This window comes from Cygnus olor, chromosome 16 (assembly GCF_009769625.2).
Source record: "Cygnus olor isolate bCygOlo1 chromosome 16, bCygOlo1.pri.v2, whole genome shotgun sequence".
Taxonomy (NCBI): Eukaryota; Metazoa; Chordata; class Aves; order Anseriformes; family Anatidae; genus Cygnus; species Cygnus olor.
Window position 1 is genome coordinate 14,431,169 of NC_049184.1, and position 24,671 is coordinate 14,455,839.

Sequence of the window (24,671 nt, forward strand, 5' to 3'; positions counted from 1 at the left end):
TACTGAGCTCTATATATAGTTAAATTTTGTAGGTGCCGTAATCCATTTGAAAACACATAGCCATCTCCAAACACTAAAAGGCTCTAAAGATGGATGATCCCTCTTTTTTTTTCCTTTTGAAAAAGAAAACAGAATCTAAAAACCCCAGGCCACAGAACAGGGAAGGCTGCAGATGCAAGGAGCAGGTGGTAAAAGGAATTGGGTGCTGCACAGCAGCAGTGCAGGTGCAGGTCCCCTGGCCCAGGGCTTCCAGCCCATCCCAGGAAAACCACCTCTCCTCTCACCAGCCACAAGAATCAACCCTGCAAGTGCCTCCCTTGCCTGTTCTCAGTTTCTGGGCACTTGGGTAGCCTCTGCCCAAGAAATCCTTAAATACAATGCTGCCACCTGAAAGGGGCAGGGAAAGTGCACTGATCCTGACCAGCACACAAAGCGTTTAACTTTAGGGAGATGCTCCAAACGCTTCACAACTCAGGAGTTTCTCCAGCAAAAGCCATACCACTGTGGTTCCAACCATCTTCCCCATCTCGCCTCCGCAGGCACCAAGAGGAGGGCACGACAGGGCTGAGGAATTTAAATGCCACCTTACACGCAGCTTTCCCAAGCGCTTCGCTGTGCTTCAGCGCCACAGAAGCTGGAACTAAACTGGAACTCCACTTTCACCTCCCAGACAGGTGAAACCCAGGCCCCACGTCCCAGCACTTCCACAGTTGACATTATGGAAGAAAGGCAAAAGCCACGTGAGAGACACAAGGACTTGAACACGCTGAAAACCATTAGTTTCTTTCTCCCGCAGTTTTTGGCTCAGTCTTGAAACCCTGGCCTAGCCACGTTCCCTTCCCACACGCCCACCCTCTCCTTTTCACAACAGATTGACGTCTCCATCCTATTCCCCAGCCTCGCCCCGCTTCACCTTCACATCAGCCCACATCCAGGGCAGATGCCAATGATGGCACAAAACCCCCGAGCAAGTCCCTCAGCTCCCAACATCTCTCACTCACCTTTGGGAAACTACAAGCCCACGGGCCATCCACGATCTACACCCTTCTTAATGAAAATGCAGCTTCACGCATTTTCATCAGCTACTCAAGAGAAAGCACAAGAGTTCACAAGATTTCTATTATAAATCCAAAAGATAGGCTTTTGCTTCAAGGCCAAACATTTCTGCTTCAGCGTTAAAACGCAGACTTTTCATGTGCACTGTTGCTTTTGGCAGAAGGATGCGGCACAACTTGGTGTAACCACCCCTGGCAGAAATGTTCCCAGAGCGGTGAGAGCCTGGCAAGTTCAAAGGTTTCTGCTATCAGAGCCACTCTTCCCAGTCAGAGTACAAAGGCGAGACCACATTCAAAGAGAACTTAAGGAAACAAAACACAAGCCATGTTTTATACATATTTTCCAGACAAATAAGTTTTTTTTTCTCTAGCTAAATACATTACATAATGCACATACACAGATCTGAATACTTCTATATCCTAATACATCAGACATTATACGTTTCGGTTCCATGAATGATCACAAGTCAGCCAGGTTCGTTAAGTCAAAATAATACAGATTGCAAGTATGGAAAATTGAAGACAACTTTCAAAGGGTCCCAAACACGAAGATCTCACTCTAATTAACCTGCTCTTTGCCATCTGCACTTGAAGATGGCCATCCCAAACACCCACAACGAAAAAGCAGTTGCCACTAAGTGCACAGTCTCTTGATGGCTCTGACAAAAGGTTATTCCTTTAAAAGGGCCTTCAGGGATTGCTGGCTTTTGCCTTATTACTTTAAAATACCACTGTGCTTAACGCAATCGGACACCTAGAAGAATAAGGTTATACTATGTACATTTAAAAAATTAAGGAAAGTCTCTAAAAATATGCTCTGGAATTTCACAAAATGCTCCATCTGCTCAGGTTTGAGGAGTACTCGAGTTGTGTCGCAGCTTGCTTGCAGAGGAGATGAAGTTAGACCAGACCTTTGGCCAAAAAAAGATTTTATTTTATTATTATTATTTTTTTTTTTTAAAAAGGCTCACCCCACCCATTCCCCTCAGCTGTCCAGCTCCCCCCCAGCAGAGCCCTACCCATCTCCTCTGAGGATATTCAAAAACAGCAACACAACAGATGCTGGCAAAGAAACTGCATCAGGTGGGCCAAACACCAAAGAAACTGCACAAAGGAGGACAAGGACAGGACGGGCGCTTCATGCTGCAGAGGAATCCAGAGCAACGGCTAACATCAGAAACCATACAAGCGCTGATTAAGGCTTGTATTTACAGAGGGGATGCAGGCATCAAAATGAAAATGCCAACACAGCCTCACAAAACTGCTCAGCTCCCCTACAATTACACCAGCAGCAACATTCAAAGGGGAATTAGATGCACTTGTGCTGCAGAAGCTGATTGCCGCATTGTGTGAGCCAAGAGCACTATCACCAGGAAAAGGAGGAGGACCCAGCTTTGCTTTTTGGAAGAAAGATCTGTCATATTGCCACCCATCTCCTGTCCTCTGAAATCTGCCACTCTACGGGCAAACGAACTGAAAGCAGGTAAGCAGGCAGGTCCTGCAGAGATGACTGATCCAGCTGAAGCCAGCGCACTCTAGAAGGTGTTTTTAAGCTTGGCTGCCACAAGCACAAGAATCTCTCCGATCTTCTTCTGCCAGTTTGCTATGTCCTTGGAGACATCACACCAGAGCTCTCCGTGGCGGGGTTCAGCATTCTCGCAGCGCTTCCTTACCTCTTCTTGTTGTTCCTATGAGGAAGAGAAACAACAGTTTGCAAATCTCTGAATGCCCTCGTTTAGTTCCAGCGGAGAGAGAAAAATTTAAGTCCCCTCCCTAATTCAAACATTCATCCAAAGCTTTCCCCCCACCTCCCTTAAAGGCAGTTTGGAAGCCTGGGTTAAAATTCTCCTGCCTTGCTGAACAAACTGGCCTAATTACAGTCAAGCAACTTTTGGATACACCAAAGAAATTGCAGCAGAAACTTCCTTTGTGTTACCACCTGCATGAGACAGGTCAAGTGAGAGGTCTCTCTGAAGTCAGAAGATAAACACTCCCATCACTTCAGTGATACCAGGCAGTAAAATCCACCGTAAGAGATTAGAACAGATTGTTCCTACAGCTGTGTCCACGTGCAACCTGCACTTGACACTTGTGCAGACATGGGACGAGTTACACACATCCAGCACCACGATTACAGGAAAATCTCCAAGGAAGCTTGCGTTTTTACAGAAGCAAGATTGATTTCAGAGCTTTTTTGCACGAACCAGCATGACTGTGGATGTCAAAGCAACCTGAAAGACAGCTCTGCTAATGACGGTGTCTTTTAAAAAGCACCACACATGCCTGTTCATGCTCACTCAAGACCAGGCGTGACAGCCTTAGCCTCCTCATCTGGAGGCCAGACAGGGAGCAGCAGCGGTGTGCGTGGCCCAGTGCTGCAGCAGTTCCCAGGCCAAAGTAACCACCACCAGCAAGGGATTCCTGCTGCCTTCCCCTACTCCCAGGTGCACGCTCACCTCTGTGCCATGCTGAAGCTCAAATTTGTAAAAGAAAGCCCAGGCGTCTCCCAGGTCAGAATCTATCTTCACTGTTCGGTGGAACCACTCTCGGGCCTTGGTTATTTTACGCTCGCTCCAGAATAACCTGTTGAGAAAAGCAGAAGGGAAGAGAGAAGCTCTTCAGAGGAACACAGCAATCTGCAAGCACTCCAACTTAAAGGCTCTACAGATATTTCCTTGTTCTCCCAAGAAGGAAACACCAGGTTTCGCAGTCATCTGCAACCTGCACTTGCCCCGGGAAAGGAAGAGGCATGAGAGGACTGGAAAGAACATCCACTGCTTCCTCCTTACTCCCCACACACTGTAACAGGTAAAGACAGTCCCAATTAAAGGAAGAGACAGGCTCTCGGAGAAGGGAAGGATTACTCTGAGTTCTATCTTTGCTAACTCATTTGCTTAATTTTGCTGTTCCAGACGTAGCGTACAAAGGGACAGGATCACATACCTCCATCTATTTTCCCTCCCCCAGTTTTTCAGTATTTCAAGTTCATTTTAGCATCCAGCAATTAACGTCTTAACAGTTACAAATTATATGCACAGGAGTCATTACCATATGCGGTCACAGGCTCAGGTACACTAATCTTGCTCCTTCCACCTCCACTTTACGAGGAAAGGCGAGCGTGCAACGTCCCACACTCAAATCCCAGCCTGGCACTCAGCCTGACTGCTGCCATTTCAAAAAGGTACTTGTGAATTCTTAAATTTCTCCCCGGTAATTAACCAGCTGAATCAATAGTCTATTGGTTTCATTCCTTTGCATTAAAGAGTTCATTTGAGCTAGTCAGGTCCTTATCAAATCAAACAGCCATCCCTCATAAAGAGCTTAGCCAGCCATAAAATTATACAGCTTATGTGATTGTTTTTAAGCCCTATAATACTCTTGATTGTTCCGTGTTAAATAAACTGCGATTTAAAAGAGCACGAACAACGACAGCAGAGGCTAAACACCTGCAGGTAGGGGCCTTTTTCAGCAACATTTAAAGTTTTCCACAAATGTGCGGCAGGCCGTGGCATTACCGTACCTACATGCAAGTCGTGATGGGAGGTGGAAGCTGTTTGTGTTGGGATTAGCTGCTAAACTGCCTGAGGTTGTACCAGAAGGGGCCTGGAAGCAGCTTCAGTAAAGCAAAAGTTAACGTTTTTCCTCACTTGCTCCTAAAGCAGAACAAGGCAGCTGTTATCTGGCAGAAGCCAGTGTTGCAGTCACTGGAGTGTATCCTACAGTTTTCTTTGGCCTATAAAAAAGAGTTGTGAAAGAATTGGGCAACTGTTTGGGCAACGTGCTTCCTGCATTAACCTCTTCTGGTCTTCACAAAGGAAGAAAAGCAAGTTTGCTCCAATCGCTACTGCTGTAGTACTACACATCATCTACACATCTACACATCAGATCAGAAGGGATATGGTGAGTCAATTCTAATAATAGTTTTCCATCACTGGAAGCCTTACAACTTGATTTAGAAAAGAAGACAATTCCTAGTGGATTATCTTCCTGTTCCAGAGAAGCAAACTACAGAGCGACTTGTAGTCTGCATTCCAGGAAGGGCCACAACTGAAAGAAAAACTGACATAGCAGAAATTCAGGAAGGGAGAAGACTAAAACAGCACAGTCTAGCTCAAGATTAAAAAAAATCCGACACAATCTAGGATAGAGAGAAAATATGAAGAACACAGCCACATAAAAAGCAAAGAACCACCTGCAAAAATTGTCCGTATTTTCAAAAATACTTAGAACACACCCTGTAAAACCTAGTGGAAGCCTAGCTCATCTGAAAACACGCTAAAACTCCACTTAAGGGGAAACAAAGATGCAGTTTTCAGACTGCCAAAACCCAGCACTGAGAAAGGACTCAGCGTGAATGTATCACTATCCGTGCTGCAGCCCCAGACCCACCAGAACAGCTGGAGGGCAGGCTGACATCCCCTGTTTTGAATCAAGGCAGAGCAGGAGATTTGCACAGTTACTAGGAGACAGCTTGAGAGCTGTTACTTGCTTTGAGGCTTATTAGAACTGCTGCAGCCAGCATCATGTGGTCACGCTCAAGTGCAGTGTTTCATCACGGACGCAGCCACACGCAAAAATGCGTATTTTTTTTTACTACATGAAGCACAGGAACTCACTTGGCCACAGCCAACAGGACATGTGGGTCGTGTTCACACTTCTTCAGAGCATCCACACTCTTGGTCTTTCGTTGCGGTCGCGCTTCAAGGAAAATTGCCTCTGACCACAGGATTCCTTAATTAAGTCAAGTAGGAAGATTTAGTGGTATTTCAGACTAACCCTCCCCATCCTGCCAGCAGGCCAGCGCTCTCCAAAGCGAGCGGCACTCCTGCCCCCCACGCTGGAAGTTATCCCCATGCCTCCACCCCACCTCAAATCACTCTTCCAGCACGCAAATTTCCTTCAGTACTCTGAAATTCAGTTACGGATTGTACCACACTGGACCTTCCGTTCTAAATTGTTTCTGTACCATAACCCAACTGCAGCTTCCACACTCCCTATGCTGGTGTGCACGGGACCAGAGCTCGTGCCTTTCCGACGAGACACTGGAAGCAGTGCAATGGCGGAGGGCAACTCAGCAGTAACCAAGTGAAAGACTTCCATTTGTCTCAACAGGTAGCTTCAGCAGCAGAAGTCCCAGAAGTGAACCACTTGGAAGCAGTTCCAAGGGTGCCAAGGAGCGCCACAGCCTTATTGCTGCTGGCTCCCCGCACCTACGATGAAGGACATAGCAGGCCCAGGAAAGCTGGGTTTAATCCCCTAGATCCTTTCACTGCCAAAAGCAAGAAAGGAAACGTGCTCAGAGGAGCATGAAATCTTCAGTTTCTCACGTCAGCCAACCATACCTGCTGATCGCTTCAAAGCAAAGCCTGAAAGCTCGTGTCTGCCAGGACTCTATCAAAGTGCTCTCACTTCCCATAAACTGCACCACGGAAATTTATACAAACTTTGATGACTGCAATGACAGACCGGAGCAGAACTCTTCCCTTCTTGCCTATTTCCTCTTTGTATATAGGGTCAAACCCTATTTTATGGGTCTCTATTTTCAGGCCTGCTGAGGACACAAACACCACTGTATTTCGGTTTCCTTCTTTGTGCCATCAGCTGTAAGGAACAGTAACTAATTCAGCAACTGATGGACACAGGTCTCTGGTTTACATGACTGTAGGTGTCCAATGAACTAATTCCTGCAGGCTTTTTTTTTGTTTGTAGAGTTTTAAGATGAGGGTTGGAAGCTATTTTATTTAAACAAAACCTGAGACCCTGCTGCCTATTTCCATAGCAACAGGCAGATTCTGTAAAAAAGCCTGTGGTGGCAAACACACATTAAGCGTTAGGTCATTCACAAAACAAAGTGGGGCTTGTGTGGTAGCTTTATTGACCCACTCGCACAGCGAGCAGCTTGCAATGAGTTTATCATGTCATAAAAGCCACTTAATTCCCATTATTTCACTGGGGCTTCTGCCGCCGCCAATTAAACACCTTCCAAAACCAAGCCTGAAGGCAAACAAAAAAGGCTTGCCCTGTGGTAGGCTACTACTTTTCGTACTTACGTGACATCTTCTCTCCAAAGATGTCAACATGTTTAGATGATTAAGCCTTCTGCCTAATTCTGCCAAAAAACAGGGAAGCATTCTGCACTTTCGCCTCCCATCCCAAGAGGCGAATGCTTCCACTGCTAGTTAGAACCATCTGACTTACGTTATATGACCTATCTGCCCTTCCTTAAATACGTTAAAATAATGAAAAAGCAGGACTAAACATTTATGGTACATGATCCCCTAATCACGACTGACTGAAGTTGCTGTCAGTGCATGTTATTAAGCACAGGCCTGTCTAGTAGTGAAACCAGTGCGGGCAAACCACCAACAGAAGTCTCCTATGGCCAGCTACACTCCAATGAGACAGGGAAAAACCCATCCTCTTTCCACTGAACTCCCTAACTGCAAACCCTCGAGTCCTTCTTCAACTTTAAACCCTGGCAGATTTTTTACCAGCTTCAGAGAAAAGCCACCCAAGATGCTTTACCAGGAAAGCTGCGAACAAGCTGTGGACCACAGACCCCAAGACATGAACACCAACCCATGGCCTCTCCGGTGTGAGACACCAGAAAGTAACCAGGATTACTCACAGAAACCCTCAACATTTGCAGAAGGACGACCGACACCTCTCCGCAATGCGGTATTTTGAAACACGGCCAAAAAGGACATCTTAGCTGATAAAGGCTTATCTTTTTCCAAGCAAATATAGCTGTGTTTAAGATAAAAATGAGATCCATCTCACCTGAATTGGGGCATTCTTGCAATGCCTTGGCCATCAGAGTATTTGCAATATTCTTTAGCCCAGCTCTGTACTCCAGTCGCACAGACTCTAACCTGGTAAGGAAGAGACCCAGTGATGGTATTTATGAAAACATTCACTGCATGGAAACCAACAGCAAATCACGTGGAAGTTACAAGAAATTACAAACATTTGCCCATATTTTAAATACATACGGGTGACTGACATCTTCCCATTCCTCTCCATTTAAAAACAAATGTAACCTTTATTTTGTAATGGCCTAGGTTAAAAGTTATATGAGAAAATGACTATAATAGAAACAAAAGACCCCCTGGCTGAGATGTAAAATAGCCATCCTGAAGCATGTATTGGCCTTGTGTGGACGTGAAGGGAATTTGGGCTACAACTCACCAGAGATCTGGATTCTTTGGATTCTTTAGGCGAGACTTTTCCAAGATGGCTCTTGCTCTGGTCAACTGCCCCACCTTCTCTTCCAGCCTCGACAGCAAAAGCCACAGGGGTATGGAATGGGGACACTTTTTCAACTGTTTAAAATAACAAAAAGCATATTATGTACATTTGAAAACATATTATAATCCCTATAGAAATCGACTTCCTTCCTTACATCCTCCTGGGGATTTCGGAAGTGAAATAAAGCTGAGTACATCACTCAAATTTCTTCTAGTTAATCTTACAGCAGTGAACAGTACAGAAATTAGTTTCTCCTATATCTAAAACAGCCAGATAACAGCACATCAGTTCTGACTGAGCTATCCCAGTAGCACGAGAAAAGAAAGAATACACCTCCCTTAACAGCACACCTACAATTTGTGCTGTCTGGAGATGGAGGGCTCTAATCCATACCCAAATCACAGAGTATGCAGGAAACACACTGCCTTTGAAGCCTGGGAAGTCATTAACTTGCTTCCACATTACTTTCATGGCTGATAAGTTTCAGGAGTGTTCATACACAAGGACACCAATTACTATTTAAAAGAGACAAGTGCTCTGCAGACCATCTCCTTTTACAGTGTGTATCTAAGCTCATTAGCAAGCTTTTCTATTAGGAGTTCTACTGTTAGTCCTTACAGGTCTCAGAATTATTGTACAATGACTTTTTTCATCCTAGTGAGTAGTCAAGCATACAGCAAATTCTCTCAAGCTAGAAAGTGAACATGGATACTGAGTAAGACATTTTTGCCGCTTCGTTCAAGATCCTAGTATTTTTCTGTTACTGTTTTAACCAATAACAGGGAGAGAACAGAAGTCACCTCTTCATTTAACCTCCAAATCCAAGTGGAGGGACAGACATCTGTCCGTGCCAGAAGCACAAAGCAAACTTGCAATAACATACATCTTACCCCTTGATTATAAGCCTCCCGTGCTTTCTCTACCAGCTCCTTTTGCTCCTCAATTTGTCCTTTCATCATCCACAGTTTGGGGAAGTCCTCGTAGTGCTTCAGGGCTTCCTCACAGAGCTCCTGGGCTGCAGCAATGTTTCCGAGCACCCATTCTAACTTCACAGACTTCATGAAGACCTGAGAAAAAAAGCATAGCCATTTATCACTAGCAGCCATTGAAGAAGCATTACTCTGTCAACAATATTATTCTGTCAACGCAGTGGGTTCCCACATTCATACATTCATTAGCATGTTATTCACTAGCTACAGTTTGGAGTAAAAAAAAGTCAGGGTTAAGTTTCAGGAAAGATAGCAATGAGAAAGGTAAAACACAAGTATTAAAGGAATTGGGACAGCGATCAACCTCTTCCTCAACAATTAGCAGAAAGCTGACAGAGCACAGCTTCAGGAGCACAACCAATAATAAATTTGAGCCTGCTTCATCTGCACAGAACGATCTCCTCACACCCAAGCTACCAAGAGCGCCTATTCCTAGTTATGGCTTTAAGCTGCAAGTGCTGTCCTGCTAATTACACACTGGTAGGTGTGCTTTTCTGCCCCCGAACACCTTCCTTTTTGCTTACAGCTGTTAGAAATACATTGCAGACTGAAGGCCATTTAGCTGCTCTTTAATCCCTGTCCTCCCAATTCCCAAACTCCCCCCATGACTTTGCAAAAGAGGCATCAAGTCTGCCGCAAGAGTTTCAAACTCCAGCTGGACAGAAGCTCCCTGACCGACAAAGAAGGAAGAGGCCAGTCTAAAAGATCAAGAATGAAGTACAAATCGGGGGCAAGGGGAATCTCATTTTCCACATAACAAACCCCATCTTTTCTCTTACTTGGAAAAATTAAAATGGTTCTGTACACACAGCTAAAAACTGACAAAGTTTATCATACCAGAAGTAAGCGTAGAGATAAACCCAAGTGTGTAACTTTAAACAAACTTGACTGGTGCTGTCTTTAGCACTGCAAGCATAAGTGAGTCTTCTGTGAAAGTATTTTCTCTCTCTTTTCCAAGAGAGGCTTTTATGCAACAGGAACATTATACAAACAGCTGTAAACTGGGAATTTCCTGACTTTTGCCATTTGTGTAGAAAAAACTGAAACCCTTCACTTGATCCTAGCCTTTTTTCCCATCATGCCCCGATTTTGTGTCGCAATTCGCTGGAGAAGCGCTACAGTGCCTGCAAAAGGCAATGGCAGGGAGCCATCTGGTCAATCACTAAGGCCACAGAACTAAAGGAACTTCTCCTTCCGACTCAACTCCCCCATGAGCACGAGAAGCCTCAGTCTCTCCACCCTTCACACATCCTTACCCTTGCCGTGGGGGCACTGCTGCGAGCTTTTGCCAGCAGCCTCCTTGCTCTTTCATATTCATTGTTTTCTGACTCGAGCTTCACGGCAGCCAGCCAGATCTCCTCGCTGTTGGGGTTGGCCTGCAAGAACATAAAATGACAGACAAATGCATACAGTGAATAAACAGCAGATTTAATCCTTCATTTGATCCAGATTAAAATTGAAATCAGAGCTTTGTCAATCCACACTAGGATATTTTTTTTTTCAGTTCAAGCTCCTCCCAGTCTTCCTTGACCTTTGAAGTTTACAGAAATTCTACAAAACAGATGCACAACACAAAGATATATGCCAGTTGAGAAGTTGGATACTTCTCAGTTGTTGAAAACCATTAATGCTTGATCTTCTGAACTTCCAGTTAAAATACTGGAAGAAATCACAGGGTCTGTCACAGTGAGACCCTCACTTCATTATCCGTGAACAAAAAAGCTGGAGCTCAGATTCTCAGCTGAGATCTGTGAACAACACTCCTCCAATTCAAGTCATCTCAGTGACAACCACGTCAAGAAGTCTTCAGGATATTAACAAAAAGTGCCAAGAACAAGTCTAGGAAGTAACTCACTTCTATCTCCCTGCTCAGAAGCTGGTTTTTTTAATTTTTTTTTTTTTACTGTCACTTGGCTTTTGAGGCCTCATTCCCAGCGTACCACTCTGCCCATCTTCCAGCATCCAGTGGATGATTCCCTTCATTGTGCTGTGGATTAGTGGGTTTGCTCGAAGCCATAATTCATAGAGCAACCTCATTAATTAGGGCAGACCACTACCCTTTTTGACGAGCAGTAATACTGTCTGTTTTCCAGCTTGCTGCTATCTTACAGGAGGACGTTTTTGCCATGTAAAACTATCAAACAACAGTGCAAGACCCCTCATATTGAGGGACAGCAGAAATCAGGTGAGTGTTAACAGAAAAAGCCTACTCTGTTTTCTTTAGCGGTCACACTGAACACCCTCACACATGTGTAACATACCCACCTGGAAAGCCAGGGCCAGAATGCTTCTGGCTGCTGGCACATCTCCTGCCAGCCACTTCGACTTGGCACCCATGAGCCAGAGCACTTCTGCTTTGGGACAGTGAGCAACAGCTCTCTGCAAAAGAGCCTCCAAGGATTCTCTGAGACAAGAAAGAGCAAGTTACAATCACTCGAAATATTGCCAGAGGCGAGCTCTCACACACCATTTCCACTATCACTCAATGCTATAAATATTGTTGCAAAGTCCAACATTGTAAACCTTGATAAGTTGTTTCATTAACAAGGAAAGGGTGAGGTCTTTTTTCACAAGGGTTCTGAAATCAGCACTCCACAAACGGCTCATTGTTCAGACATCTTTGTTTGATAGCTTTTGCGGAAAGACTCTGTGCATAAACAGCTCATTTGTCTCGGAAAGAGCCAGTCTTCTAAACAAACCTTAGCAGAAACCAAGACAGGAAGTTTTTCAGAATTATTACATGAAGCTGGCTTGATCTTATTGATTATTTTTTCCTCCTCTAGAAAATGGACTTCAGGTAGAATAAGGGGCTTAAAAGCAAGCCACCACTGGGAAAACATGGGAGAACAACATCAAAAGCAAAGACATACTCGATCCAAAAAAAGCCTTGAATGATGTAGAACTCAGCATCTGCAGTCACTTCCACACAATAAGCTTTAATAAGACTAACTCCACATCTGTAAGTGGTCTATTATATAGACTGTTTTATTATAAACTTTGGGCAAAAAAGGTTCAAATGTGTAGTACTTTATGAATAATCAAAATAAGAGGCCCAGGCTGTGACAGTATAATGCCAATCTTAGTTCAGATTCTGATACACATTCGTAGTACGATTAATCAGAACATGCCAGAGACGCTCAGACCCGGTGTTAAAGTAATTTATTTATCTACAAACATTAAATGAAACACATGCTGTATTTCTAGGTGACTTGTCATTCTGTATTCCCAATTTTTTCTAGAAATGCCTTCCCCAAGATGATTATCCCTTACCCATTCATAGCTATTTTCACTAAGTAATCCCATTTGTCAGAGAACTTTTTATGATCTTACAAAGGAAATAAAGATTCTCTGACCACAACCTCAACAAAGAAGGTCACACCAGCAAACAATGCCGTTGAGTTTTCACCAGCTGAACTCACGCCGTTTGTGGAACAGTACACTTTATTGCTGATCTCGTAGCTTTTCTACCTCCCTGGTCTAGCAGGCTGTATTAAGGAGCCACACAACGAGGGTACACATACCTTGTTCCATGGTTCTTTTCAAAGTACGCTGCTCTCAGCCACACACTCTTCTTGCTTGGGAAAACTTGCAAGGCATACGCATAAATTGCTCGGGCACACTCCAGAGCGTTATGAGCAACACACTAAGGAAAAACAGACCGGAATTAAGTCAGCTTAGGGTTGCAGTGAAGTCAAGGGCAAGAAAGAATGACACAATTCATAATTCAATACAGAACTCAGTGAGTAATATACGCATTGGGTCACCCTATATAACAGAGCAGTTGTTATCAGCTTTTTAAAGGGAAGCAGGGAGGAATTTCTAAGAGTCCCTCTAGCAGTGCACAAGCATCACTGGCCTTCCAGAGGGACTGACACGCAGAGGCCAGCCTGAAAAATTAGCAAGGTTTTGCAAAGGCTTTCGTATTCACACTTTGCTTTTTACATGAAAAACTATAAGCACATTAGCATGTTTCCCTACTGCTGTAAACCCAGCTCAAGGTCACTGAAATGGGTATTTCTCACGCTGAAATAGAATTTAGTTTGTAGTGCATGTTTAATGGCCAAATGCAAGCAGGTAACACGTGAACCACACCCGCTTTCACTGATTAAAAAATCCTAATTTCCCTGGTTCCAGTTCCATTTCCCCCAGTTTGAAAAAAACAGCATCACAGCTGGACATACACTGTCTGCATCTTCCATCCAGGTATGTTTCCGATCTTCTTCCTCAATCCCAATCCCAATCACAGCTCGCATGATTGCCTGGCACGTGGCCACGCTTCCGGCTTTATCGCATTCCTCAGCATCCTAGAGACAAGAGTAACAGCCTGCTCACTTTGAGAATCAGCACAGTAAGTTAGATTCTGCAGCAGCAATTCCTCGGGCACAAACACGGGGACACTGCAGGTCACTGTACGTTACAAGTATCTTATTACTCACACAGATCTTGACACCAGTGAGACTACACCCACAAGGAACGCACTATAGCTGTGCACAGAATCAATCAGAGAAGGAGAGAAAGTGTGACAACGCGTGACCTCTCCGGGCTGTAAGGTCTCCTCTTACCACTGCGCTGACTTCCCCTGGGTTGGGCCAGGCATTAAAAAATGCAAGAATTCAAGAAGAACGAATCGTAGCATCGAAGCTACTAACCTTCTTTCAGCTTTGGTTTTTAAGTCTGAAAAAGAGCTAAGCAAAAACTGCTCTTAAATACACACTCACCCACTGTTAAGTTACAGCTGCAAAGGCTGTGTCGCTAGAGTACGTATAGAAAAGTGTCTGACAAAGCTTTCAGAAGGCTTCGCATGACTTGCTTAAACTTGTTAAAGAGATCTCTGATCAGGTAACAGAAATGGAACAGTTCTAGTACCAAAAAGGAACTCGAGAAGACAGATGCAGAGGGTTTTAAAAAAACAGAAGTTGAAATTAACCTTTAATTGTAAAAAGGTTATAATTCATTTAGATGTTAACAAGGATATCCGTTTAATATTAAATACTTTGTTCGTTACCGATACTCTTTTAAGCACTGTGCCAAGAACATTTTGCTGCCTTGACCCACTGTAAATTATATCAGTAGTAAATTGTTTTAGAAGGCTTATGCTTAAATATAGCAACAGTACATATTCAGGAGGAAAAAAGTTATTTTAACCTGAACATCAAGCGATTTAAACGGCAACAGTCTTTGAAGTGTCTTACTAACTCAGGAAACTCAAGCACCGCAGCTTTCAAAGGCGACCAGAACACTGAAAAGCCATACAACTTCTAGCTGCTTTTCTAGTACAGAAGGTCAAAAATAGGATGATGTGTAACAGTGTGAGGAACCTGCAGAGGTCATGTTTTGTAAACATTACCATGTAACATGGTTCCCTAAGTCAGCCGTGAGTACTTTGCGCAGCCTCAGGAGGCAGTGTGAGCCAATAAAGGACGAGCTGAGTATTTCCTATCTGCTGCATACACAATGTTTGTATCGACTTCTTACAACAACACCCGACAAAGACTTAGCCGGCAAACAGGTACCTTTAAGCCAAAAAAGGCATATGCAAAAAATACACAAATAATTCCCTGGAGGTTTAAGGCCTCCATGCTACCTGAGGCAGCAGCTGCTTCAGCTTGAAGCTGGTTATTTTCCAAAAGAGAAGTAAACCAGGTATTCCTCAGCTCGACACACATAATGACACCCCAGGGTATCGCTTAAATTTGCTCTTGGCCCTCCTCAGTGTTTTAGTCTCACCTATTGTATTTTCACAGGGCTCTCCACCAATAAGCCTAGTGCAGAATAGCTCAACCCCACAGTATCTAGCATCAGTAGCCTTCAAAACAGAACTTGAAGGGTTCACCTGGGTCGCTAACCAAGACCAAGCCAATACCTGTATCCACTGCTCTCTGTTGATTTCCACCCCGTTAGCCCTAAGAGATGTGATGGCTCTGTCGATGATTTTCTCCACCATCTGGGTGTTTCCATTGGCTTCTTCCAATTTGGCAGCAGTAATCCAGATGTGACGATCTGTTGGAATATTCTCACGGGCTTTGTTGAGGACTTTACGAGCATTCTCATATGTCTCCAGTCTTGCCAGCGCAAGCCACAGCTGCAGAGCAACAAAAGATGCATTTTAGATTAGAACAAGGAGATGACTGTCAGCCCAAAGAGATAAGCAGCTTCATTCTGTTTGCTACTAGTTGGCAATTGTCCTCATGTAGTATAAGCAGGCTGCAGAATACCAAAGCAGAAATAGTAGAACCAGACTCTACGACTGTCCTTAGAGCTAAATCCTAATCATCTCAAGATATCATCTTCGTTTGCCAGGCTGCTGCACACACTCTTTGGTTCAACATTTCAGAAACAAGCAACTTTGTTTTAGATTCCCCAAGCTACGCATATGCTTGTTTTCACAATTGTCAAGGCGCTAAACATGAATGTAAACATGGCTAATTGGCCACTGCAGGCACAGCAGTACACTGGCATAACTAATATAAAAATTACGCAGGAAAATGAGCCATATAATAACTACCAGACAATTAAGTCTGGGGAAAAAAAATAGTTCTCTACTCATCACATCCTTCATAAAATGCCTAGTAGAAAACTAGTGCACTTACCTGCCTTTTGTTGTCAAAGCTCTACTGCTAACCTAAAACAGAACGTAGGGGGTTGCTTTATTTTCCTTTTTTTTTTTAAACTTACTTCAACACTAGTTGGGCAGCATTCCACAGCTCGACTCAGCATGATCCTGGCATCCTCAGGTTCTTCTAACTCCACAGCTGCCTTCCACAAACGCACTGAATTTGGAACATGCTCAAGGGCTAGAGAGGCAAAAACAATTATGTAAATCATGATAAAGAAGTTCCCCAAAGAGAAATATTGTTGTCCGAGATGATACGTTAAAGGCCTTGTCTTACTACAGATGAAATTTCCTGAAAGAACAGAGGGAATTGTACTTACACTAGCTCTTGCTTCAACGATGAGAACTTAAAATCAGAAAATAAAAAAAATACTTAATTTTAATTGGAAACAGGTTTTGGCAAGCCAAGAGCTTTTCTCATTACAAGCTGTAATTGCTTCCTCTTCAGTGAAACACCTAGCTGAACAAAGCCTCAACTCTCAGCATGGTCAAAGTGTTTCTGGGTTCTGATAAACATTCCAAATATATTGTCTTCATACATACCAGGCTGGTATAAAATCTTGAATATATGAGGGTTAAGTCTACATTAATCTAATAAAGAATTTCACACTCTTTAGGATTTCCATGCCTCATTAAATTGCATTAAGACAAATGCCTCGCAAACAGGGCTCGTCTGACAAAACCAGAAAGTCCTTATTTTCTCTGAAATTTTTACCCATGAGCGTACCTTCAAAACTAATGAGAAGCTAATTTTTTCTACTTCTACTAGTGAGAAGCTAATTTTTTTTTTTTCTAAACCCTTTTGTCACTACAGCTTAGATAACCATACAGGGAGTAGTATTGGCTTCATTGCCTCCATGGTGATTATACATAAACGAGACGTAGTAGCAGAGGACTGAACACATCCTTTATCAATAATGAAAGTATAATTGCAGGACCACACAAACAGGAGAGAAGACGCATCTAAAAGTACTTTGGAACTTGCCAGGCTTCCAGGCAATGCTGTTTCTTTAAGCACTCCTGCAAAGGCTGAGGCACACTGCTGAGCATGAACTTCAGAGCACATCCGAGCTCTACAGAAATGCACAGAGCATTTACAAGTAGTGTGCACCGAGCGTCTGGGCATTAACCATTCCTCCTAGAGTCTACAGCACCAGGAGATTTTTCTGAAGCATTTTAAGTGAATAATATCAGTGTGCAAGAGCTGAAAACACCGCTCAGCAAGACAGAGCCTGTTTTCATAGATAGAGCGTTCGATTTTTACACCTCAAGATGTATTTTAAACACTCAGCTTGCTGTCTCTATAGCCAGAGAGAGGCTTTAAAAACTCCAGACATTGTGCTGGACGGCAGAAATGCACACAGCCAACAGACCGGAGAGAGAAATGCATTATGAAAGATCACACTTTAGTGACATTACCTGGCAGTCAGCCTTTTATATTTTTGGGCAAATACTGGGTTAACCTGCCACTTGTGTTAAGACAATATAGCCAAACAGTTCCAAGCACCGTGTTACTGATGCTCCCCGGGTAGTACAGGAGCACTGTGAAGCTGACTGCTAACATGCAGGGAGTGGAAACAGCACGGTAAATCATATCCCACTCCACTAACAGCTTTGTATCAGAGGTTAAGTAGGTGGTTCCACAAACTGGAGTAAGATACAATGCTTAAAGCGAATGAACAGCCTCAGGACTTAACGCGCAAGTCATTGCTTTCACACCTGCCGCCTTCCTACCTGAGCTGGACTCAGAAACCTACTTCTGCTCATGTAAAAGTGTCTTCCTGTTAAGCATCCGTTACTGTTCTTGCAGAGAACAAGGTGTCGCGGGAGCAACGCTCCAGAGAACACTGCGCTGCTTGGCCAACGAAAATAAAGCTACCAAATAATTAATATTTGAACTCCCACAACCTCAACCCCAGCAGTCTTGAAGTGCCTTTCATCCACGCATTGTCACATGCAGTAAGAGACCGTTTCACACCGATATGCAATTTGCATGCAGTAGTAAGAAGGAAGCGATTTACTCCCTTTGAAGCCAAGTTATTTAATACCGCAGACCGCATCGCAGAGATTAAGCGCATTAAATCCAGACCCTTTTCCCTGTCTAGATTAAAGTCAGGAGATGTAATTGATACAGTTGAATACTTGTGAAGGATCTAATCTCTACTGAGACAGGCACATCAGTCAAAGTAATCGACTCATACTGTGCACCTGCAAGGAAAACCTGCGCCCAGGACAACACAAACTGCTGTTACAAGAGAACAGGTTTGGGAAAAGATGGCAATTCCACAAAAGAGGGAAACTTCCAAGTTCAATACAATAAAGATGTAAGGTTTTGGGTAAGCACCACAAAGAAAAGCTGTTTGTCAAGAACACAGAAATTGCTACACTAAAGCAAATCCCAAGGCTCACCAGGCTCAATGATATGAGAACCCCGAGGCCTTTAAAGCTCCTCCACCAAATATCACTGTGGTCCCTAACAGGTTACAGACAAGCCAAAACTCATATATAAGTCTGACATCTTTTTTAAAACATATCACAAGAAGATTGTTAAAGCACCCTTTTCCCCTTAGAGCATATTTTTTTGAATTGCTTCCATCTACCTCTCTAACCTTGACCAAGATGGAATTGTTTTCAGTAAGATGTCACTTTGCAATTGCTCAGCAGGAGCAGCTTTCTGCTGGGGGCTGTTTTGCAAATACTAGAAGCACTCCACTCTGACCCAACGGCAGCATGTTCCAGCGTTAAGGCATACATTATTAACAACTGTATTTTCACCAAGGAGGAGAAAAACAAAAGCATTTTTAAAAAAAATTATGGACATATCTTGAACAATTTACAAGACAATGCAGAGGGACTCGAAGACTTTGTTCCCTGGCGCTGCAGAAGCTCTCACCTTTCCTAAGAACGCGCTTCTTTGCCCGGATATCTGTCTCCAGCTCCGCTGCTCTTATATAGATCCGGACAGACTGCGGGAGGTGGCGGACAGCTTGGGCCACAACAGCCTTGGCTGTATCCCCAGGCTGAAGCCGAGCAGCTTCTAACCAAACATCTTCACTCTGTCAGAAAAAAAAGCTTTGCTTTGTATCAAAACAAGTACTGTGAGAACCTAAAACCAGAGCTGTCAGCTAAATGTGTTTTTAATATTGCAGATAGAGAAGCAGTATCAGGCTGTAGCTGCTAGAGGCTTGACAGACAGATGCTGCTGCTTGTAACCACCACATTTTCCTACTGTCCTGCAAGGGCCAGCAGGGAAGCAAAGCAATTCTGACCTTGGGGCACATCTCTGTTCCTTTCATGATAAGATTCCGAGCCACCTGCAGTTTGCCAGTGACTTCCTCCAGTCGGGCTGACGCTATCCAAGCTGGTGGGTGATGAGGGTTGGTCTCTCGTACAGATTTGAGGAGCAAACGAGCTTTTTTAATATCGCTAATGAAGGGGAAAAGACAGGTAGAAGTTGTCAGCATGCTAGCAAACAATCCTCCTGAATCAGTCAGTACAGTCAGCTCCTCTCAGCCACACTCAGATGCCAGTACCTGTGACCTCAAACATTTCCAGACTGGTAACAAACTATGTACTACCAAAACAACCCTACTAATATACATTAACACACAATATTGCCGTGAGAATTCGTTTAATATTTAAATATATTTTTGTATATTTATATTTTAAGGAATTACAGCCAGGCACTTGCAATTGGAAGTTAATAACCACAGCATTGATTTAGGTCAGGTCTTATGATCAAGATTTGCATGTACTGTTCTGAGTTACGTGGCAATCCTTTATGACACATGGCTTCGGAGGTGACCAGTCAAGCCTAAATTAGCACCACACAGGTACAATTATTTCCTGGCTGGCAGACGGCTGCCCACTACCATCACTCTGGCATACAGTCCTGGGACAGAACAGAAACAAGCCCCGCAATTAATTCATGCGGGTCAGATGCTAAACACATCAGTTGAAAGAATATTGGACCTCATGTTAAAAGAATTCATCCCCCGAACTCACCTACCATCTTTTACAAACTAAACATTAGCTACAAGCCACCCATTCCGGCAGATTTCCATTTATATGCAGGATCAGAGCCCTTATTAAGGGGCTAAATCAGTCAACCCTTAAACTTACTTGATATCACCTCCGTGCGTGGGAATCATGGAATTCAGGTCTGTCAGATATCCTTTGGGATCCACTACAGTCTGGCCACTCACAGAGTCTGACACCTGGGAAAGTGAAGCCAGCACTACTGAAATGACCGCTCACAGCCCCACAACCTGCCTGCACAAGGCACTGCTGCTACTCAAAAAATCTTCAGGCATTTATCTGTTACCAAGACCGAGGAAGAAGGAAAAGACAAGCCCCTCCCTTCCTGATTAGCTTTTGTCCCCGCTTCTAAAACACATGACTTTACAGTTAAAAACTTAGTACCGCTGCAAAGCCAGAAAACAAGCAGCTTGGCTTTCAGCCACTACAAGGTCTTGCAACCTGGACAGCTGAAGCCCATCTGTTTTAGTTTGAACCAGATTTGGATGGGAAAATCAATAAAGAGGAATGGAAGTCAACTACACGAGAGTAGTATTTTTCATCTTTCTGTCCTGAAAGAATCCTGAAGAAATGTCTTCCCTGACAAAGCTATCAGCATGGTCTGTCTCAAGTCTACCTCTGGTGTAACAGCGCAGTTCATCTTCCCATCACAACCAAGACTTCCAATGACAAACTGTTATTACTCAATAAATTGTTAGCGTAGGGAGCATGAGATTGGGAAAGGAGGAGTGAAAAATTATTTCTAGTCTCAGCTAAGCTATTTCTCCTATCTAACACCCAAGAGAATGAAAGACTTTCCTCAAACCAGGTCTTAAATAGCAGCACACCACCAACTCCAGGTACACCTGTGACAGATCCCACCTTCCAACGTGCTTACCTGGCTTAGCCTCATATCCATCAGGGTGTTTCTGGCTTGGCCGATCTTCCTCATATCCAATTCTCCTGTCCCAGGTGTCATTAAGCCTGGCGTCATTCCTCCTGGGTATGGAGTATTCAAGCCCCCTGGATAGGGAGTATTCAATCCACCAAATTGCTAAAAACAAGAGTGAGAGAAACATATTCCTAAAAACCTCTTGAGATTTCTAAAAGAATTCAGGCTGTATGTCTACAAAATAGTCGCATGGGCATTTGGTGCCAATTCAGGGCCAGTCAGCGTCTTCTGTAACCGTTATGACCACAGTAGCAACAAGCAAATGTATTTGACCTATTGTCAACTGAAAATTAAATAATTTTAACTCAAGCTCCTGGGCTGAGCAAGCCCCTAGGTGAAGTCGAACTTTGTTTTCTGTTCCATTTCTGCAAGACATTAGTGTAACAGAAAAGGATGTTGGTTAAGCTCACGACAACTCATTATCACCATTCTACATCCAAAAACACTACGGCAAAAACCACTTTTTTCCACTTTTAACACAAGAAACAGACTTCCCCTGTCCACCCTCAGGCTTTGTCTGGCAATGGGTAAGCACTGAAAGATTCCAGCGACGACAGGAATTTAACATCCACAATTCCTTTGACGGACTTGCAAACTACAGCAAGATTTTCGGTCAAGAACCTTTATTTTTCTTCCAAATCCCACTAACAAACGCACAGATTAACCTTTGTCTCTACTTAAGAAGAGCAAGTAAGATCATCAGGCCATACTCACCGTCTGGCGTGGGTCAACAGTGGTGTGATTCTCCCCCGACTGTAAATGTTTTGCAAAGAAGCTGTCGGGTACAGGAGTCAGCTTCTCATAACGAGGGTTCCTCTGCCGTTTGTTCCTGGCATCGCCAACTTCTGGAATGCTCAGCCACTCTTCTTCTGTGACCTCCGCTAGCTTCCGCTACTCAGACATGAATTGTAATCATCATTTATTTTTAGAAATGTCTTCCTTTAAGCTACTCACAGTCCTTAACAGATTTAATTCATTTTGAATTCTTTCAAGGAAAAAAAAAGACTCAGAGGTCAAAGATCAGATTTTTTTTCCTTCCCCTAATCCAATGTAAGAAGAGAATTAGATGCATTTAATTAGAAGTTGGTTTTAGTCCAGACTGAGATTCCAAACCAATTTTGTTCTTAAACCCTGAGCTACAAACATGCAGATTAATCTCAGCGACTGCAGCCCCGTTTTATTACTAATCATTAAACAATAGCCAAAATGATACATTTTATTTAACAGAAGATTTAGTCAGCAGATCCAGTTATACTGTCTGACTGTGCAACTGTAGCTGGCTGAACACTACACTACAGAACGTCTCAATCCTACAACAGCTTCTGCACCACCAGCTACCAGCTTTATACTCTTGCGTTTTTTTCCCCCCCCCCAACAGAAAGTATTTGTGTGATAACACACAGATTTTGAGCAAATAAATGCAATCAGACGCCCGTCTCCCACAAAGCAGAGACAAAAGTCACACCGCTGACAACATTTTGTCCTTACTTTCAAGTCTGAGAACTGCTGCTGAATTTTGGGTCGTTCCATACGGTATTTTTCGATTTCCTCTTTCTCCCGTTGTTCCCTTTGAGAAAGGAGTACCGAGGTTATGCTCAAAGTAACGCCGGGCAAGGCGTTAAGTATTACAGAAAATGGGATTTTTTGATCAGAAGGCACATAAAATATTTTCCCCAGAGGGAAACTCTGAAATACAAATGGATTAGGAAATATCCCACAGCAGTGTCGGATTAACCCTACCTTCTCTCCTTCCTCCGTTCATCCATCCTTTTATCCAAAGCTGCATAAATAGCATCTGCTTCCTCGTCATCTTTCTCATAGGGACCGCTTGAGAACAGGCTCCCAGCATAGCCATTGAACTAGGAATTTGAAAAGAGACGAAAAAAGCAGGGAAAGAGAGAAAAGAAAAGGAGAACGCTCAGTTTCAAGCTCCCGTTACGCACCGAGCACAGCCCACTGCCACCCAGGGAAACAAAGAGGCCGGAGCAGGTGAGTCTTAATCTTGCACCAGACTAACACAGCCCTTAAATAAAAGCAGCTTCCTTCTACCACCCCTAGTGTTTATTTTCCCAAATCATTTCAAAAGCAAAAATGCTTCCAAATTGCTTCTATTAAGCAATAAACAAGTTCCCAGTGCAGAATGGGCATTTTCCTCCGTGAACAACTTTTATTTTTAACTCCTGAAAGCAACATTTAACTAACCAAAACGGGATTTAAACACCAGAGACTACACAGGCCACGTAAAGACAAATACACCTCAAATCACAAGAGTTTTGATTTCATTTGTGCAGGAGAACACAAAAAAAAAAATATATCCCACAGGGCGCTTCAACTGATAATTTATCTGTGGACTTCTTCCCAAGCCGCTCAGTGCTCTGTACGGATAATTAAACCACGACATCTGGACCAACGCCAGAACAAGAAGTCTGCGAGCACTGCGCCATTACGTCTAACGGAGTCTCGGTAAAAAAAATAAATAAAACAGGAGCGTGATTGGCAGACTACAGGAAAGCCTGGCCCCGAAGCCTCAGCTAACGGAGGGTTTTATAATCGGGGAACGGGGAGCTACGGGACTTCTCTTCCACTTGGGGAAGAGCATCTCCAGGACGATCACCATCCCATCACCTCGTCGTAATTGGTGTCGTTCAAGTCTTCGTCGTCGTCGTCGGCCGTCTGGTTCTTCTTCATCTGGTCCCCGACCGTCCTTTTCCCGGGGGGCGCATGGCGGTCATCCACGGGGTCGTTGGCGTCGCGAGCGGGGCCGATGTCGGAGCGGGTGGTGAAACCGGTGGCCCTGCGGTGACAGAAACGGGGCAGGGAGTGAGGGCGCCGCAGCCCCACCGCCGCACGGGCACGGTGCCAGGGTCGGTACCGACCCCAGCCGCCGCCACCGGCACCCCCGGTGCGGGCAGGACACCGGCAGCTCCCCCCCCCCACACACACACACCCCCGGGGGTGGTTTCCCTGCAGGGCTTGGGGTTTGTGGAGCTCCCGGCTCTGCCCCTGCCCGGTACCGAGCCGGGCACAGCGAAAGGGGCGCCCCGGAGGCCGCACGGTGCTGGAGCAGGGGCAGGACGGGGGGACCGGGGGGGGATGACCGGGGGTCCCAGCCCCTCACGCAGCCGGTCCCGGTGCCGCGCCACAACCGGCGGGGGGAAGGCCCCGGCCCCACCGGGCTTGAAGGCCGGGCAGGCCGCAGGCCCTGCCGTGAGGGGTACCGGGCCCGGTACCGGTGGGAGCAGGGCCCGGTGCAGCGCCTCACCCGCGGCCCAGCCCCGGTACGTAGCCGAGGGGCGCGGGCATGCCCAGGAACGGCTTCTTCTTCTTGTTCATCGCGGCGGCGGGGAGAGACGGCGGCGGCGGCGGCGGAAGCGGTGTGGTTACCCGGCGGGCAGCGCGGCACTTCCGGTTCCGGGCGGGGCGGGGCGGGGCGGGGCGGGGCGGGGCCCCCCCGGTGCGGCGGCGGGACCGGGAGGGGAGGGGGGAGCGAGAGGAAGGGGGGGCGGGGCGGGCGCGCATGCGCACAGCGCACGGCACCTGCACGGGCACCTGCACGCGCGTGGGCACGGGCACGCGCACACGGGGGCACGGCGGGTGTTAGTGCGCGTCTGTGGGCACACTGCGCGTGTAAACGCCCCTTGGTGTGCACACAGGGCGTGTGTTAACACAGCTGGGCATGCACACGCACTGCGCGTGTAAGGGCGCATTTGTGTGCACACGGTGTGTGTGTTTACACACCTGCATGCGCACACTGCACGCGTAAATGCACATCGGCGTGCACGCACACCTCGTGGTAA

General features: G+C 45.0%; 1 protein-coding gene across 1 annotated transcript; it reads right to left on the reverse strand.

Annotated features, from left to right (window-relative positions):
• Positions 1–1,362: 1,362 nt before the first annotated feature.
• Positions 1,363–24,283, reverse strand: PRPF6 (pre-mRNA processing factor 6). Its single transcript, XM_040575820.1, has 21 exons — positions 24,137–24,283; positions 23,500–23,668; positions 22,615–22,733; positions 22,363–22,441; positions 21,589–21,765; positions 20,821–20,976; positions 20,028–20,122; positions 19,175–19,331; positions 18,799–18,961; positions 15,968–16,086; positions 15,156–15,374; positions 13,474–13,596; positions 12,814–12,935; positions 11,558–11,696; positions 10,549–10,668; positions 9,194–9,370; positions 8,244–8,377; positions 7,836–7,927; positions 5,672–5,786; positions 3,512–3,638; positions 1,363–2,743 (listed from the first exon to the last, which is right to left on the reverse strand). Exons 1-21 carry the CDS (start codon positions 24,205–24,207, stop codon positions 2,591–2,593), a joined length of 2,826 nt encoding a protein of 941 aa, XP_040431754.1. The 5' UTR covers positions 24,208–24,283; the 3' UTR covers positions 1,363–2,590.
• Positions 24,284–24,671: the final 388 nt, after the last annotated feature.

Bases quoted from the DNA above. Each gene is read 5' to 3' on its own strand.
- PRPF6 (XM_040575820.1), bottom strand. From the start codon at position 24,207: ATGAACAAGAAGAAGAAGCCGTTCCTGGGCATGCCCGCGCCCCTCGGC. The intron at 20,123-20,820 runs GTAAGCACGTTG...TCACTTTCCCAG, and splicing joins TGGATATGAGGCTAAGCCAG to GTGTCAGACTCTGTGAGTGG. The intron at 2,744-3,511 runs GTGAGCGTGCAC...TCTTCCTCATAG, and splicing joins AGCTTCAGCATGGCACAGAG to GAACAACAAGAAGAGGTAAG.